General features: G+C 33.1%; 1 protein-coding gene across 1 annotated transcript; it reads right to left on the bottom strand.

Moving 5' to 3' along the window:
* Positions 1 to 1,927: 1,927 nt before the first annotated feature.
* LOC124355528 (galactokinase-like) lies at positions 1,928 to 17,602 on the bottom strand. Its single transcript, XM_046806691.1, has 4 exons — positions 17,579 to 17,602; positions 7,407 to 7,615; positions 5,741 to 5,861; positions 1,928 to 2,053 (listed from the first exon to the last, which is right to left on the bottom strand). Exons 1-4 carry the CDS (start codon positions 17,600 to 17,602, stop codon positions 1,940 to 1,942), a joined length of 468 nt encoding a protein of 155 aa, XP_046662647.1. The 3' UTR covers positions 1,928 to 1,939.
* Between the last annotated feature and the right edge of the window lie 1,002 nt (positions 17,603 to 18,604).

The following is an 18,604-nucleotide window of genomic DNA, read 5'->3' as shown; positions in this document are numbered from 1 at the left end:
TTGACAGGGTGTATGGGTCACTTCCGGACCCAAAATCCTTAGTTTTAGTTACTGTCATTAAATAGGCCTACGGCCTCGTAAATAGTGTGAGGGCTTTGTGGTGTAAAACGGGTTGCACATTCACCCGGCAAAGGGCCGAGTGAGAGATCAGGGTTCGTGTCCCGGCGGAAGCAAGTTTCTTTTTGCGATTCAAATGTTTTATTGAAATTAATAATATATATTTTAATTATGTATTGTATATTCGAACAGCCAATGTTCATAATAATGCCAAACACAAGTTTTGTTCATTAGTAATTAATATTGTTAATCTGTATATACATACTTTACTGTATGATCTTCAAAATCCTGGAGCCAATTATTATGATAGTGTTCAGTATGCCAAGTTTTGATTAAAATAGGCCTAATTTATTAGTTGGTACCCTGATTTAGATATATATTTCTGTAGTAGTATGTAACGGAACAACTTATTGTTATTTCAAGGCAGGAGTACGGCGCACTACTTGTCACAATAGAAGGCTTCTTTGCTGAAAAAAATATGGTCGTTGAGATTCGATTCGTAGAGTTAAATAGAGCTGAGCCCCCCTCTGATCAAGCACTCTTCACGTAATATTTGACTCAAACTTTAAATGGTAAACAGGATGTTTCACCCAATTTATCGACGCTAAAAATATGAAGGTATTGAACAGCTGTTTAGTGCCAGTTTAATTTGGATTATGAAAAGTAAAAACTACAATTTTATTAAATTCTAAAATATTCCAGGTAACTTTTCTTATATTTTGCTTCGTAAAAACCTTCCATGGATTTCAATGGACAATTTACAAAAAGAAATTAACCGAATTTGCCCAGCCGTTATCGAGATTTGCGCTTACCAATACATTTCGCCATTCATTTTTATTTATAAGATTACATGTTTTAAAATATCGTAGATACAAGTGAGAATAGTTTGAGATCGTAAGAACCGTCGCAAGTACCTGCTGCAGGTGTGTAATGTCTGTTCACACACACGGCAGCGTATATAATTGAAATTTTAATGGCCCGACATTGCTCTCAGGTTCTTGCAAACTGTCCAACATTAGCGCCCGTTTAGAGTGGCGATATTAACTGTCGTACACAAAACTTGCTCTAGTTGTTGCCGGTGTAAACGCAGCTAGTTCAGTCGAGGTTTGGACGTGACCTTGATATAAAAACGTTTTGAACTTAATCAGGCCCTGATTCAAGGAGGTGTCAAATTATTTCTTGATTTCATAAGTTCTTAGAAACGGAAGAAAATTATTTTGAGATTCACTCGGTTCTACAGGAAGATTCCTGGGTTTTCCCCAGTCCGTAAAATTCCCGGTTTACCTGGTCGGGTGGCCACCCTGAGTCCACCCTTAAAAGTTGCTTGAGATCAACTCTAGGAAAAATAGTAATTGCAGTGTTTACATAATATTGAATGTGATAAAAACACAAACATTTACAAATTACAGTTTTGACACATATACAGAATTGTGAAAAAGGCGAGAAAACATAATTACACAATGTATTAGAGCATTGAGAACATACAAAGACTTCAGACCAATCCACAGCAGGGAAATAAAGAAAAAAAAGTGGAAGAAGACTTCACCCATACTCCAGAAACCAATTTAAAAACTGTTCACCTCAGTGTAACATTTGAGGATAATAAAACACATTTTAATCAATATTTAGTCTTGATTATATCAGTAAAAATAATTTAACAATATAAATTCTAACAGAGCACAATAGTGTAACATGTTTTTTTTTTAATTTAAATATTTTATTACTAACTAATGCCCAGGTGGATCACAGCTTAGGTAGCATGTATCACTGTTGTAAGATATACTGGGGGGTTTAGTGGGTAGTCCGCAAGGGAGTCCCACACTCCGTGCGCAAATGCATTCCCCTACGTAAAAAAAAAAAAAAAAAAAAAAGAGAGCTACAGTCAGAGCTCTAGTAGTTGGGCACCCTCAGATGGAGTAGCCAGGTAGAAAGTTGGAGTATTGCTGTATTTTGAGGTTATGTTTGCTTTCAGTTTCTCCACAGCACTGCTACGTACCTATAATCCAGACAATGAATTATCCTCTCAATGTTAAAGCTTGCAAGAGTATGAATTATGATTTAGAATGTTCCAAAACATACAAAACAAGAAACACATAAAACAAAACGCTAAAGGCTAGTGGTGGGTGGTTTTGCTGTTAGAGTCAATACATTGATGCAGTAAATCAAATACATATAGTAATAATAATAATAATAATAATCTTTATTGCGTCAACAATTATTACATTGCATGCATGTGTCAAGTACATTCATAATAATATACAGTTCCATTGCAGTTATTGCTATTTAATTGTATAACAGAACTGGGGGTTTAATTTTATTCTTGTTTTCAATAGTTTTCAATAATTTTCATCCCAGCAACTCAACATGAACCTCTTTAACGGAGTAAAACGCCTTTGACAACAGGTGGTGTTTTAATCGAGATTTGAATAGTTTAGAATCAATGAGATGTTTTATTCCCTCAGGCAGCTTGTTTATCAGTTTCACACCAACTTGGGACGGCAAGTGTTCAAATGCACTCGTTCTATGTTGTACAATCCGAAAGTTGTCCCTGCCTCTTGTCTCGTATTGGTGGACGTCACTGCATTATTGGATCAACTCGCATTTGAGTAGACAGTATAGAACGACGTCAAGAATATAGAGACAGGGTAAAGTTAACAATCCAAGCTCTCTGAAGTCATCTTTGCACGACTCTCTGAAATTCAATTTGTAAATAATTCTGATAGCTTTCTTTTGAGTTCTAAATACTCTTTCGAATTTGTATTTAGAACAGCTGCCCCACAATCTTAAACCGTAAGACAAATATGGATGTATCAGGCCAAAGTAGGCAGTAGAACTATCTTATAGTAGAACTGAATAAGATAGACATATGTTACCATAAGTTTGAGTATTGATTTTTCATATCTATATACAAGGTAGGAGTACGCCAAACCATGTGTAGCGTAACAGGCTTCGCTGATGTTGCGTGCAAAATTTCTAATCTATAACTCATTTAATTCTCGAGATGTCTGTCGTGGGCAGGTAGACAGACAGGCAACCATACAGAAAAGTAACTGACACAAAAATTATGTAAGGCCAAATTCCATAGTTTGACTTGCTCTAGATCATAGGACACATTCTTGTCTATGTAAAAATGAAGTTTTATGGAATTATTAAACATTTACGGATGACATTTTTTAAAAACCTTGTCACATAATACATTCAAATTTGTATCCTGTGAACGGACAGCATAACACAGAAAAGAAATATTTACATCTCCCGGTAGATGAAAGAGAAATTGTGTCAGCACATTGACTGATAGGCTTCAACGAAGCTCAACCAAATTCCAAGGTTGGAATACAAAATTCTAGAATTCATTCTTGACTCTGTAGAAATGCAATTTAATCTAAAATTTAGTCAGATTAAATCTTGCAATACCTTGCCACATGATACATTCACATTTTTTTCATTAAGTTAGGTTTCATAGTAGTGTTTTAATAATAAAAGTTCCGGTGAGCTAGCGAGGATACAACGCAAGAGTGTGCTAAAGTCAAATCACGTCACCATCTTTTGACACTGGCTTCCACTGTATTATATTTTTCTTTTGACTGTATGAATAAACTATGTGTTAATATGTCATCATAAAAATTATGTCTGGCGATAAAATTATCAAAATTCAGACAAACTCATCAACTGAACTACCTGCTTCAAAATATTGCACTAAGAAGAGTTATCTAGGTAAAAGATCTGGACATTTAACGTTCTTGTACAAAGTTCTGACCAAACCTATTGACTGCTCCGAGATACTTCAAATTATTGACACTTCCATGTTCCTTGGTTGGTGAGATATATTCAGCTGTTTGATATCCATCATTAATCTTTTACCAAAGCATGATACCAAGATTGATGAGGACTGGAAGTGCAGTCTGTGCAGATCTGGATTTTTTTTTGGATGCCCTCATCATCATTTTAAGAAAAATGAAACCACTTCCATTTGTACTTTATGAGCTTGGTTAATTTGCTGTTATATTAGCTATTATAACTGTCAATCTAGAATTTTTTATGTTACTTTTGTTGTTATTAACTTACACAGCCTGTTACTTTTGTTGGGTTATTGTGGATTTGTTATTGTTTATAGCTGTTTCAGATGGTATTGGTGTTGACCCAATTAATGTATGATTGTTAATGTACAGGGAAACTATATCAATTTCACAAGTTAATTTTGTTTGCTTATATTTATATAAGTTACACTATTTGATTTATTACTTTTCTATGGAAGTTACTTGATCGTATGTTCTTATTTTACCATTTGTGTACAAATTAACAAAATTGTGTTTTTTAATCTACAGGTTATAAGTTTTGTTGTTATTAATATTTATAAAGGGTGTTCCAAGAGCAACCGGACAAATTTCTCACGCGGTTTCGTCTCATCAAAATAATGAAAAAAGTTCATTTAAAAATGTTTGGAAACGCTTGTTAGTAAGCTTACGGCTAGCAAAGATTTCGCCCGAATTTTCTAGAAAAGGATGGAAATAAAGTGAAACTGATGTTTTTATAACGTAAAGATAGTGTTGTTAAATTTATTGGATTTTATGTAAAATGAACTGAAACATGGAATAAAATGCGTCCCAGATCCATTAGATCACCCGTTTCTGAGATATCAGACAAAATGTGCAAAATTCGTTCTCGAAAAACATGCTTTGTTTCGATTTGATACTTCATTAAATGGGTAATAAACACGCAAACTGTTTAACCAAAACTTTTAGATTATTTAATTCTGAAGAGAATAATGTAAAATAGGCTAATAATAAACAATTAAAAAGTATAAAAAAAATTAATGCTTAATTAAATCAAAATATACGAAAAATAAGACAGAAAATGCAATATCTGTTTTATTAAATGAACGTTCTTCATAAAAACAAAACAATTAAAGATGTTTTTTCTTCAGTCAAGTAAATAATTACAGAACATTTACAGTATAAAACATTGTAGGTAAAGAAACAAGAATTTTAAAATACAGCGTCAATTAAAATGCTTTTAGTTTGTTGAAAATCAAGAGTTGGAAACACTGCTGCGACAATACCTGAATACAAGTAATTATTGCACAGCTGTCCAACAATTCAGCTGTTGCAGTAAACTTGTGTATCATGTTTGGTTTGTGCAGTGTATATGTATTATTTGTACTTTATTCACCTTTTTTAACGACAAGATGATACATTTTTAAATCAAGAGTACGCAGATATTGTTTTCGTCTATGGTTTTGCCAATAGAAATAGTCATGCAGCTAAACGTGAATATGAAAGACAATTTCCAAACAGAAGAACACCTACTCACGTAAAATTTGCATCGGTTTTTCAATAACTTGCGAACAAATTAATTTTTTTCAAATGTTAATTCTTCAAGAGGACTGTCCTGTAACACAGCCTGTACACGAACAAGATAATATCATTGACATGATACAATGCAGTCCTCAACTTAGCACTCACCGACTTTGAAATAGATTAAACATATCTTGTAGGACAGTCTGGAGAACATTGAAAGAAAACAAAAAAGTCGGGTTACTCGTGGGACGCCCTGTATATGTCCTTCATATTGTTTCGGTCATCAAGAAATGAAATACTGTAAAAATGTGTATTGCCGTTCATTGAAATAAATAAATATAATTCCCAATGGTGATTGTAATTTGTCCCTCCTGCAAGTGACTTACCAGTGTGACAGTGCAGCCACCGAAGCCACCCCCCGTCATGCGGGACCCCAGCACCCCCTCCACCTCCCTCGCGTACTCCACCAGTTCGTCCAGTTCCTTGCAGGACACCTCGTAATCGTTCCTGCAACAGCCATCACCAGTTTCTCAGATGGGCTGCTAATTTAGCAATAATGACGTTACTCATCTAGAAATTAAACTTCATACAAACTTTTACATCTATAGCTTAGATCATTCTTGAGATATCGAGCGGACAGACAGAAATGAAATTTTTCCAGCCCATCAAGTGATAGACTACACTAATGCTCAGCCAGTAAAGACACACACAGTTAGAAAAAACTTCAGATTTGTAATTGGACTAATGGCAGTTCAATAATAATCTTACAAATTGTTACTAACATTTCAAATCTATGCCTATAATATAGAAAAGTTAAGATTTATAACAGTTATAGTTCTTTGTAGACTCTTGGAGCAATTGGAAAATTCTTTAAATATTACTAAATGTTAATAAAAACACTACTACTTTTTCCAAATTGTTTATTTTTTGGTTTCGAAAGGCCTCATCCAAAAAATAAACAATTTGGAAAAAGTAGTGTTTTTATTAACATTTAGTAATATTTAAAGTTATAGTTCTGTCTGACCAAGAGCTAAAAAAGTACGATTTATATTTTTAAACTATTTATATTTCTGAAGAACAAAATATTAAGTTACATTGCGACAAGTTATATTGCTGTAGTTCTAATCCATGCTCAACAGTCTAAGATAAGTGATAAGCTTCAATGTCTTCTGGTGAAGAGATAAAATACAACTGCGATTTATTTATCATCCTTAATTTAATTTAATTCTTGGGCCATTTCTTAGTTATATTTACGATGCATCGGTTCATTTATGAGTGTATATTTTACAATAAAGATGACTACTTACTTGTTTGCGATAAATTTAATTATATATTTTTAATTTTTATGTTAAAACAGTTATTACAAAATACTTTAAACATTTTTTTCTGAGTTTGTAAATCTTTCAAATAAGAAGTTGTCCTTATGTCAATGATCTATTTACGATCATTCTTTTGGTACTCAAGAAGCAAAATAATATGGTTTCTCACAATTTTCTGTTTCTACATAACAAAATTAACAAACAAGAACAAGGAAAAGACATTTTTTAGATACTTCCACATTAAATTTTATTAAAAATTTTACACATATGTTTTTTTCTGTAAACAATGTCAAACTGATGATGCCTTAACCGGCGAAAGCGCTTTTTGAAATAAATTTAATGTGGAAGTATCTAAAAAAATGTCTTTTCCATTAAAACATACCTATTTCCACCAAGGATACAAAGCAGAAAATGAAAAACACAAACAAGGCCATCTGTTTGCAGACAATTGTGTCAGTTTTTTTTGTATTTGGGGTTTTTTAAGGGTTTATTTTGATATAATTGTCCAATTACTGTAAAATACTGATACATAGCATTTTCATTTTGTATTTGGTAAAAATACGGCAGATTTTGATTTATTTAAACATTTCTGGGAACATGTATTTTATTTCAAGACTAACTTGATGATCTTTGTTGCAATTCCGTCTCCAGTAGTTTTCACCTTTTGATGTAGAAGTTATGACACAACAACATACCGTTATAAAACAGAATATAAGCCCAGACTGTGCGGTACCTGAGAGAATCGTGACTCTGGTACATGAGTTCACCGAACTTGACAAGGTCTCCTGCGGGAAGAGCCTGAGCTGCAGCCCGAGTCCGGTCTATCTCCGAGATGACATGACGAGCTCTGCGGAATATTATGTCTGGCAGAATTGCTTTCTCAGCTGGAAGTTTAAAATATATTATTTGTACAAGATCCTCGCTATAATCTGTAGTCCTAATCTAGATAGTGATAAGAGTTTTTTAGAAAATGTAGAAAAAACATCAATGAAGGAAATCTAATATCTGGAAAAAAAGATTAAACAGTAGTATAAAAATAAAGGATAATAAATGTCCCGCTATGCTACATTACAACATCCCAAGGTGTTAAGAGCAAAATTGATGAACTAGAGTTGTTAATAACAAACTGTAAATATGATGTACAAATAATTTGCCTTAATGAACACAACATAAAAAATTCTAATCAAACTTTTTTAAATAAATTAAATGGTTTTAAATTAACTGACGGATTTTTTAGAAATAGATCTAGGGGAGGGTCTTGCATTCTAATTAAAAAACCATTTACAGGGTACTCCTAGACCGGATCTCTCAATCCTAAATGAAGAGTTCATCTTTGAAGGATCATTTACAGAAATCAAATCTCTGAATTGTTTAATTGTGGCAATATACAGAACACCAGGCTACTCAATGACTAACCTCTTTATACATAAATTAAAACTTTTAATGCAAATACTTGAAAAGGACTCAAAAACAAAATTTGTAGCTATTGCTTCAGACTTTAATATTAATTTGTTACAAAGTGATAAATTTTCAGAATCATTTCAGGATTTAGCAAAACAATTTTGGATATAAGATAAATAATAGAGAACCAACTCGAATAACTGATACAACAATGAGTTGTATAGATAACATATTAACCAGTTTAAAATGGGGCAGTAGCAGTGTTCTCAACACAGATCCTGGCCTCTCAGACCATAATGTACTTATCGTTTCCTTACCATACTCAAACAATTCTCAAAATTATAAAAAACCAACAAAAAATATCAGAATATATAATGGAGACAATTCATTTTGTTTCTTAATAAACTTAGACCGTGAAATGAATGAATTCCATTTCCTGGATTGTGTAGAAGCAAATTATAAGTGTTTTCTCCATAAATTTATATCTTGTATGAATGAGGCTTTTCCTTTAAAGACTTAAAGTAAATAATATGAAAAAAATAAAATGGATTACGGAAGGTATAAAAACGTCTGCTAAGAGAAAAAAGAGAGTTACATGTCATAGCCAAAACAAACAAAGATCCAAAATTCCAAAAACTATGTTAAGAACTACAAAAAATGTTTTAAAAAAGTAGTAAACAAAGCAAAAATTATAGCAAATGAAAAGTTTATAATCAATGCAAAAAATAAGTCAAAAGCCACTTGGGCCATTGTGAAAAAAGAGCTAGGAGTACAATGTAGCAGGGATGACAAAATCATTTTAAGCATTAATGGCGATGAGATAAGAAACCCCCGTGCACTTGCTGAAACAGTTTAATGCCCATTTTTGCTAACGTTGTTGATACGCTACATATACCAAAAAACAGTACAAACACATAACATTGATGCTAGATCAGTAAACCAAACTACCAGAGTTAGATTTTCTTCATTTTGTATCAGTTACTGAGGTAGAAAAAGATAATTCTTGATTTAAACAATAGTAAGGCATGTGGCTGGGTGGGATGGCATACCCATATCTTTACTGAAACTTTCGTCCAAAATAATAAGCCCAATATTGACCAGGATAATAAACCAGTCATTCCTCTTAGGACATTTCCCAGATAAACTAAAGTTGTCTGAAATCATACCTGTATATAAAAAGAAAGACTCCCCTAAGGACAATCTCAAACTATCGACCTATCTCTTTATTGAGCAACATTTCAAAAGTCTTTGAAAAGGCAGTACATTCTAGATTAACAAAATTTTTAGAAAGAAACAAATTAATATGTGATGAGCAGTATGGTTTCAGAAAGAAACAGAAATACAGAGTTAGCTATGGTTTCGTTTGTAAATAGTGTTTCAACTTCCTTGGATCAGTCAAAGTATACCGCAGGTATATTTTGTGACTTATCAAAAGCCTTTGATTGCGTAAATCATAAATTGCTCCTCTCAAAATTATATCAAATTGGAATTAGGGGGTCTAGCTTTGGATTATCTGCAATCATATCTAAATAACAGGAAACAAAGAAACCATTATCAATGAGAATTCGCATAGAGTCACATCAGATTGGGAAAATATTCTGTATGGTGTCCCTCAAGGCTCTATTTTAGGGCCTACCCTTTTTCTTATATATATTAATAATTTACCAATCGACATACCAAACAAACAATTTATTTTATTTGCAGATGATACAAATGTTCTTATTACAGAAAAAAACTTTTTCAATATGGAGGAATCTATAACAAGAACTCTTCAGTTGTTAGAAAATTGGTTTAATTCTACTGGACTTCTGTTAAATCAAACTAAAACCAATATAATAAATTTTCAGACCTAGTAACAATGGTAATAGCTTCTTAGAAAATTCTGGATTAAATCTAGTGGACTCTCACAAATTTTTAGGGTATCAAAATTGACAAAAACTTAAATTGGAAATGCCATGTAAACCACCTTGTAAACAAATTGAGTTCGTTCCGATTTGCAATGAAGATTTTAGTAGAATCCGTATCTATAAAACACATGTAAAATTGTATACTTTGCATATATTCAGTCAATTCTTAAGTATGGTATAGTAATATGGGGATTCATCTCCTGATTTTAAAAAAGTTTTCATGGCACAAAAAAGCAGTGGTAAGAGCAATGATGGGAGCAAACTTCAGAGAAAGCTGCCGTCCTATATTTAAAAAAGCAAAAATACTTACACTGCCATGTTTATACATATTGGACATTTTAAATCTGGTCCACAAACATCCAAATATTTATAGTTCATACACAAACCAGCATACCTATAACACCAGACATAAGGATCTTTTGTTGTTTCCAATTCATAAAACTACCTTATTTAGAGAAAAGTCCTTTATATATGGGTATTCGTGTGTACAATAGTTTGCCAACACCATTAAAACAATCTTGAAGAATGTGGGGGGGGGGGGGGGTGGGGGGGGGGGGGGGTGGGGGGGGGGGGGGGTGGGGGGGGGGGGGGGTGGGGGGGGGGGGGGGTGGGGGGGGGGGGGGGTGACTCAGTTTGTAATATTTTGAATCAAGCGTTTCCTATTTAGGTTTACTTATTATTAACAAGTTATAAAGAGACTGTTTTGGAGTATCCCTACTTTAGAAGATATCACGCTCCACCCAGATCTCCTGAGATTGGGCTGAAACATATTTATCAACACTAACCTGTCTCACACAGTAATCTTAAGAGTAAGATTAAAAATACAAAAACTCTTTGAACTCAATTATAATTGGAGTATTTTTAATAATTATTTATTTGTTAGATTTTTAATATTCTGTTTACCATTCCAAATAAATTTGAGGTAAAGGATAAGAAATGAAGGACTATCCGACGGAGAATTCCTTAATGTAAGCCATTTCCAAAGAGGGATACATTCTGATTGAACAAAGGCAGAATTAAGATTACAAAGAAGACACTAATGTAGCTCTTTAGGTTATAACCCCTCAAGTCGGCATTAGGTTCACCATGGTTACTTCTAATCATGATAGCTTCTTGATAGTTATTATACATTTATGGAACAAATCTACATAGCACTCTTTAGTCTACCTAATGAAAACAAATTCTTGCTCTTTTCTTTTTCTAATGAAGACATGATACTTAATTGGTTGCCTTAATTGTATGTTCTATTAATACAATGCATGCTGTTGCACATAAAACAGCTAGATTGGAAGGATTGACTCAATGTGAAAGTTGAATTTAGTTCTATTTCTGTATTCGCTTACTGCAAGGGTCCAAAATCTATCATCCTCCAAACTCCACTCCTGTATTTTATTATTTTAAATTTCAACACTCTTACAGTGAATTTAAACTGACAAAGGAAAGAATTGCATTTGACTGAAATATATTTATATTGGTATATTATATTATATATTTAATGTATGTATATTAAAAATTCCATATTTATTATTACAATACAACTGTTTTCCTTAAAAGAATTTATGGATGTTCTTTGGCTCTAAACAATACACAACGTTTTCCAGCTGTGAAGGTAATTGTTTACATATTTACATGGTGAAATTTACACAACAGCCAAAAATCACAAAACAACAAGAAGAACACATTTCTATTTTATAATGTTATTGGAAGAAAAGCAATAATAGTGACGATTATAGATAGAATAATTATAGAATAACTCAGATTAAAGGATTAGTTGTATCCTTATTTTGTTGCACAATTTAAACTGACCCTCGGGTAACACATGTATACTGAACTGAGAAATAGTTAATAAAAATAAAATAAAACTCCTAACCAGATAATAATCATGCCAGATTAAGGGTTGTTAGGCTGCGAGTGCTGGATACAAATTCCAACGTAGGGCGGAAATCAGCTGAAAATTCTCCACGAATGGTGTGGGAATCGAGGTGGAACATGTAGATCCTACTGCAGCAGCTGTTTTCATGACATAAACATCTTGCAAGAATAAAGATAATTATTACCATTAGTCACAAATGGTCTGAAATGGGCAAAGCTCTAATACAGACAGTGTTTAGTTACAGTCGTAACTACGTACAAGTAAGTCTGCAGAATATTGGACACTCAACTGTATTAAAGGCCAGACCTAATAATACAATCCATATTTTACAGCTCTTTATGTGGCAAAGATGGCAATGGTAAAGATATGACTAGGATTAAAAGTCTAAATATTTTCAAACGAGATTTTTGATAGCGAATTTCAGAGTACTGTGATTGCGCAGCACCCAATCAAATCATGCAATAACAAATTTTTGGAGGCCACACCGTTATGCTGCGCCTGACCTTTAAATTGTGTTGAAGGAGACCAGTTGTCATCTTCTACGACATTTCAACAAATTATTCTGAACGCGATGGATACATAAATAAAGGGAATATGGAATTTCTTCCGAGTAGTCTCAAGTCTGTTCGCGAAGGCCAGATTGAAGGGAGACCAACAATGCTGTCATAATCCAGGAACAGTTTTTGGATAATCGAAATTGCTGAATAGGTCAATATTTTTGATAAATCTTTTCAATTATACGCTTCCGCGTTAGTGATGATGACTAAATGAATTTAAATTGGTCATGGTTTTAAATTATTTTTAAAACCTGCATTGTAGAAATATTGCAGAATATGAATGAGGACTGTAATTCCAAGAACACTAAAAGACATCAGTGCCAAGATTACAATTCATTGCCATGTATATACTGTATAAAGTGTATTTGGGTGGGGAAGCTAACATACTGGATGGTAAAGGAAGTATAAAGTTGCCTCCACAAAATAGTGACACAACAATCTTCCTTCTGGAAATTACTGAACTTTAAGACCTTATAAATTTGTTCCAGTTAAAATCAAATCTACTGTGTACAATTTTCTATCTTTTGAAAACCAAGGGAGTAGGAGCCTTCAGCTCCCTAAGCCCTCCCCCTTTTTTATTTACCCATGTAATATGGAGATTACGCTCAGTACCTCTGTCGTATAAACGAATGACTGACAAGTGACAGGCAATATTCTACAACTCGTCTGTCTGTGCAAGATTCTTGTTATTCAGCGTTTTATCAAACTGATGTACAATATTGAAAGCTTTCTTTCCTGACTTGGTGTGTTATGTAAAGTTAAGGGCGTGGCTCAGCATAGACGATGAAGTGCTTTTTACTGCAATTCTGTTTGAGGAGCTAGAGATACGAATCATAAAGACGTCAGAGACGTCTTGCAAGGAGACATCACTCCCTTTATGTAAATACTAAAGGTCAGAATATTTAAAATATATAGTAGATCATCTTAAAAACACAGAAAAGACGTTATGAGAAAATCAGTTATAAATTATAACGTTTTATTAAACGCTATGCGTAATTTCCTACATCATTCTTTTTACTATATTATGAGTAAAACCACCTGTACTTCTCTGCAAAGAGCTAAAAGAATACGATTTCCATCTACTGTGATTATCTCCAGCTTTTTAATATACGATCTAAAAGGCTTGGTTATAGTTACAATTTTCAGTTTTAAAGACAATATTAGCAGTATATATAACGTAAGTTAGAAGGGTTGAATCAATGTGGATGTTGGGTTTAGCTCCAGTTCACCTTCCTGTGTCACACAATTCACTCCTGGAATTTGGAGTCATGCTCGTCTGAAGAGATCAAAATAAGTTCGCGACGAAGAAACTCAAAATGAACTATTTATATCATTTCAAAATCTGAGACACCCAGACTACAAAATAAAGTGTAATCTAGGTAAAGAGTTATTAACTCTCATTGTCTGATCAGGTACACTGTTGAGTGAGTTATACGAAGGTGAACTCCAGCTAAACTGAATATTTACAAATCTTAGAAGTGTTATAATGGAGCTACTCTTATACATCGAATACTAAGAATATCTCTTTATTTTGTATTTCGTATTTAAGTGTGTGTTACTGCAGAAAAACTAGATTCAATAATTGTATACAGATCTGTTAATTTCTCAATTTAGTGCAGGTCTAAACTGTTGCATCGATACGGGTTAGAAATTTACTTATATAGAAATAAATATCAAATTTTATGTCAAGAATCCACCCTGAAATTGTCACGTAAAGTTTAATATATTCTATATATCTCCAAGAATTTATACATCAAATATACACCAATACTAGTAGTAATAAGGTCATACATCTAAGTTCAATAATATATTCTATATGAGGTCTGGTTATATCATCACTGATTAGTATTAAACATGACGTAATTAGTTAATAAATCAAAGCGGAAAAGTGAATACATGAAATATCAACCCTTTCATCTGTATTGCTGATCTAATACAAGTGATTCTGCAATTACACAACAGTTCGTGGGTGAGGGCGAAGAACCAAACGCTATGTGTTTATTTAAGGCTGTTGAGGAGATTCAAATTTGTCACTTTTCAAAATATGTCAAGAAAATATTTGAATTATAAGCAAATCGAATTAAAACCTACAGGATAAAACAAATGATAATGTCTTTTTACTATTTATATTTTACCTATATGTTAATTTTTATATAGAATGTTTTAACTGTTAAAGGACATATCAACGTTATATGTTTAATTTTATATCCGTAAGTGTCATTAACTCCTTACTTGAATGAATTAAACGGTTTCTCATAAAACATTTTCTTGAAATACATTAAGCGCTGTGCATTCATAATTGTTCTTTTATAAATTTTAAAATATACTTTTACTCCAAATACTGAACTTTAAGTAAAGGAATTGGAATAAAAGATGTCTCCAAAGAGATTGACTATTCGTGTTGAGCATTTTTTTAAATTCATTGCTATTATGCATTTTTCAACAAATGTACCATGTCAACAACTTTATTTTGAAATTTTTCAGTTCCTGAACAGTTTGCGGGTCTCCCACAGAAGGACATACGACCTCTGTAAAAGCACCATATTTGGTACCTGCAGTTTGGAAAATGTTACAGAACCAAATGACATGTATAGCAGCAATCATTAAATGTTTCGACAATACGAAAATTGTTAAATACTTTCTCTAATATTTATAAACTAAATTACGCCAAAATAACATCGGTATATTGGCAGAACCAGAACCAACATAGCTTGGTACATAAAGCTTGCAAATATTGATGTTGGATATCATAACCGATAACCAACCGATGATAACCCAACATTCTCACCTCAGTTGAGACTACAGTCGATGTTATTTTGTAGACTTTGTGATATTAATAATATGAGGTTTACCCAGCTGTCGCTGTTTACAGTTCAATATGAGCTTTACGTAGTCAATTATTCAAGTAGTCTGTTAAATAATATTTATGTCATCCGTTTTTATTTTTATGCTTATCAACCACATCATAATGTAAAACTATTTTTAACATTCTAGCACAAAATGATGGAGCTTAAACATATATTTAAAGGTAATTTTATATTTCCAGTGAAGATACAAAAATCTTTGATATAGAAAAATTTTGCTTTCGCTATCCAATATAAAAATATGCTAATTTAATGTTACATAACAACTATGAATTCATCGAGAAATATATTAGCATTTGTAAATGTAGAGTTCAGCTCCAGTTCACCTTCCTCTTGGTGCAGTGTCTGGAATTTGACGCTGTCACAAACTGTCAGTCTGTTATCGACTTTACGCTGTCAAGTCTGTGACAGTTTCAGACTCCAGACGCTAGTTCTGTGTACAAGACTCAGTTATTACCGCTTAGTTAGATTACAGTATCAATTATTGTCACAAGACGAGTAGTCAGCCACTTACTTGTCACAAACAGACTCGTAGTTTAATACAATCAGCTCATTATTTTCCTTAACAGAAACTACTCAGGAGCCTACTTAATAAAAATAGATTCGTTTTTTATCCAACACAACTCAACATAAACGGGTTAACAGTTTACTAATAGAGACAGTTCAGAGTTTTAGCGCGAAAAATATCATTGACCTTTGTGGCACAAACAGCGTATTAGTCTTAATACCCTAACTTAGAAAAGTACCTCAGTAGTCTTACCTAACACAAACAGCTAAATTGTGTCTTTTGAAGTAAGTTCGCGGTAATATTTTATTGTGATGTAAACTAAATTAGTAATGTACCTTTGTAACAATTTTTTGATCATTTAACTCTTTCGATACTAGTGTGACTGGTCGTAGAATCCTTCCTCTATCGATTTGACGGAAATCTAGGTTGAGTGTTTATACAATGCAGATTGGCAGTGGGCTCCTGGACTATAAAATCCTTCTCTGTGGTTACGTCCTGATACGTTATTCAGATATACGGTAAGGAAATGTATTAACCATGCATTTTTTGTCAATACTAGTTACGCCACACCGTGTACCATGACTGGCTTTACTGAGGATGTAAGGACAGTTTAAAATCTGTAGCTCATTTTATTGTCAACATGTTCTTCAGAAAAATAGAGAAAAGGGCAATCATAGAAATAAGAAGTTAACACGAAAATTACAAACCATTAAATTCATTCTTGCAGAAATTAAGTTTAATACAAAATTAAAGGTCTACATATTACACCTTTCTAACTTTTTCATTGAATTGGGTTACATATAAAATAATAGTTTTTAAACAATAAAAGTATAAACAACAAGTCAATATTAATTTATGCCTATGTAGGGATGGTTGCGCTGTAGGTGTTACCATGTTACATATTTTAATCTGTTATGGATGTATCTAGTTTGTTTATAGATTTATGTCTTCTGGGAATTTTCCCATTGTCATCATTTAAGCCATAAAATCAATGTAAAATAATTCAGTAATGCTCCGCCAAATCCCATAGAGTGACATGTACCACAATAAAACTCAGTATATAGAAATGAAGCTCCAAAAAACATTTCTATAAGTCAGTTCATTTTAGACATATCGTGCTGACAGACAGACAGACAGACATGAAATTTGTTTAGTCCCGCGAGTGATAGGCTTCGCTAAAACTCATCCAATTAATATAGCTAAGAAAAAGTATAACTGGATATGAGCTGGTCACTACAGAAGGCTGGGCGAGATACATGTATACCCCAATGCAGACATAATTAATTAGAGAAACAACATGCGTAGAATGATTGGGAATGAGATGTTTCATTAATTCTATACTTATACAAAAACACGCTTAAAAGCCAAATAACTTGAATAAAAACTTAGGAATTTGTTAAAACATTGGTTTAAATTTTTTAGAATATTCACTTTGTAATCTTTTTTCCTAAAAGGTATTCATCATGTTATACCTATTGATTGCTCATATATGAACAACTTACAAATTTATGTAATAAGGGACAAAATTGAGAATATTTTATTTATAATTAAATGTGACGAACAAACTAACTTCTTATTTCAATCTTATACGGATTAAGTTAACGATTAAAAAAGAATAAGTGAACGTAAAATGTATTACTTTAACCTCTTAAAATGTGGTATGTTGCGATTTAGCAACATACCACATTTAATTTTTTTTAGGACTTTAGATTTTAAATATCGCTTTAAATCCCATTGTTACGTTTTTGCAACATACTGGTCGTAAATTTTGTGGCAAAACATTGGCTACACTGACTACAGGTAGTCCAGAGGCAGCCATCTTGTTGTTGTGATTCTTGGATTTTACATGCTCTGCAATTCAACAGCTTTAGAGAAGCCATACTCCCAAAAAAAGGTAAGTTAGCTAAATCAAAAAAAATACTAGGTGTTGAGAATTTCATTATTTAAGTATATTAATTGATTACATAAGTTGTTTTCACAAATTTTTCAAAGTTTACAGCTCGAAAACCGTTTGAGTCTTTATTGCAACATTGGGCCATAACCTAGAAAACTCTCGATTCCGCATTGTGTCTTTAATGCAACAGTGGGCCAAAACCTGAAAATCTGTTTAGTATATTTTTTGCAACATTGGGCCATAATGGCTGGGTATAAACTTAGTTTTCAAGGTACATATTTGTTTCCAAATAAGCATAATTCATTACAAAAGAGTCTCGAAGATTTATGCTATTGTAAAACTAAAAACCTATATTTGTAATTAGAGATGAATCGATCAAGGAGGGATCCTCGTCCTCCGGTTATCTCACGAGTGAAGAAATAGAGGAATGCTGTATGCTGCCACCTGATTCGAGTGACGATGATAGTGCAGACGACAGTGACGCCGACCCAGATTACGACCCAGACCTTGCCCACACAAACCGACTGGAAAGATTTATTGCAATCTAAATACAATAATGGTAAGCACAGCTCATTGACATTATTGGTGATACTTATTACTTTGTGTATGTAAATGTAATATTATAATGATCTAACTCAATTGTGTTTGTCCTTAGACGAAGCAATGAACTCCGAAGAAGACAACTTAGCAGAAATTCGAAATGAAACCTCAAGTCAAGCAGAAGAGGAAGAACCGTCTACTTCTACGCAGGCACCAAGGAAGACCAACAAAGATAAGCCTCCACCCCCCACTTTTGGACAAATGTGGGATGCTGCCGAAAGTGTAAGAGAGCCTGTTATCTGGAAAGACACACTTCCTGAAAGTACTGTGCGTGCCTCTCCTATAGAATACTTTAAAGAATTTTTTGACAACTCAATTCTTGATAGA

This window comes from Homalodisca vitripennis, chromosome 2 (assembly GCF_021130785.1).
Source record: "Homalodisca vitripennis isolate AUS2020 chromosome 2, UT_GWSS_2.1, whole genome shotgun sequence".
Taxonomy (NCBI): domain Eukaryota; kingdom Metazoa; phylum Arthropoda; class Insecta; order Hemiptera; family Cicadellidae; genus Homalodisca; species Homalodisca vitripennis.
This window is presented reverse-complemented; position numbering and strand designations above follow the sequence as displayed.

Excerpts from the sequence above, each read along its gene's own strand:
- LOC124355528 (XM_046806691.1), bottom strand. The coding sequence starts at position 17,602 with ATGGCTGCCTCTGGACTACCTGTA. Across the intron at positions 5,862-7,406 it reads CAGAGTCACGATTCTCTCAG|GAACGATTACGAGGTGTCCT; the intron begins GTACCGCACAGT and ends TGGCTGTTGCAG. Across the intron at positions 2,054-5,740 it reads GTGGCTGCACTGTCACACTG|GTACGTAGCAGTGCTGTGGA; the intron begins GTAAGTCACTTG and ends TCTGGATTATAG.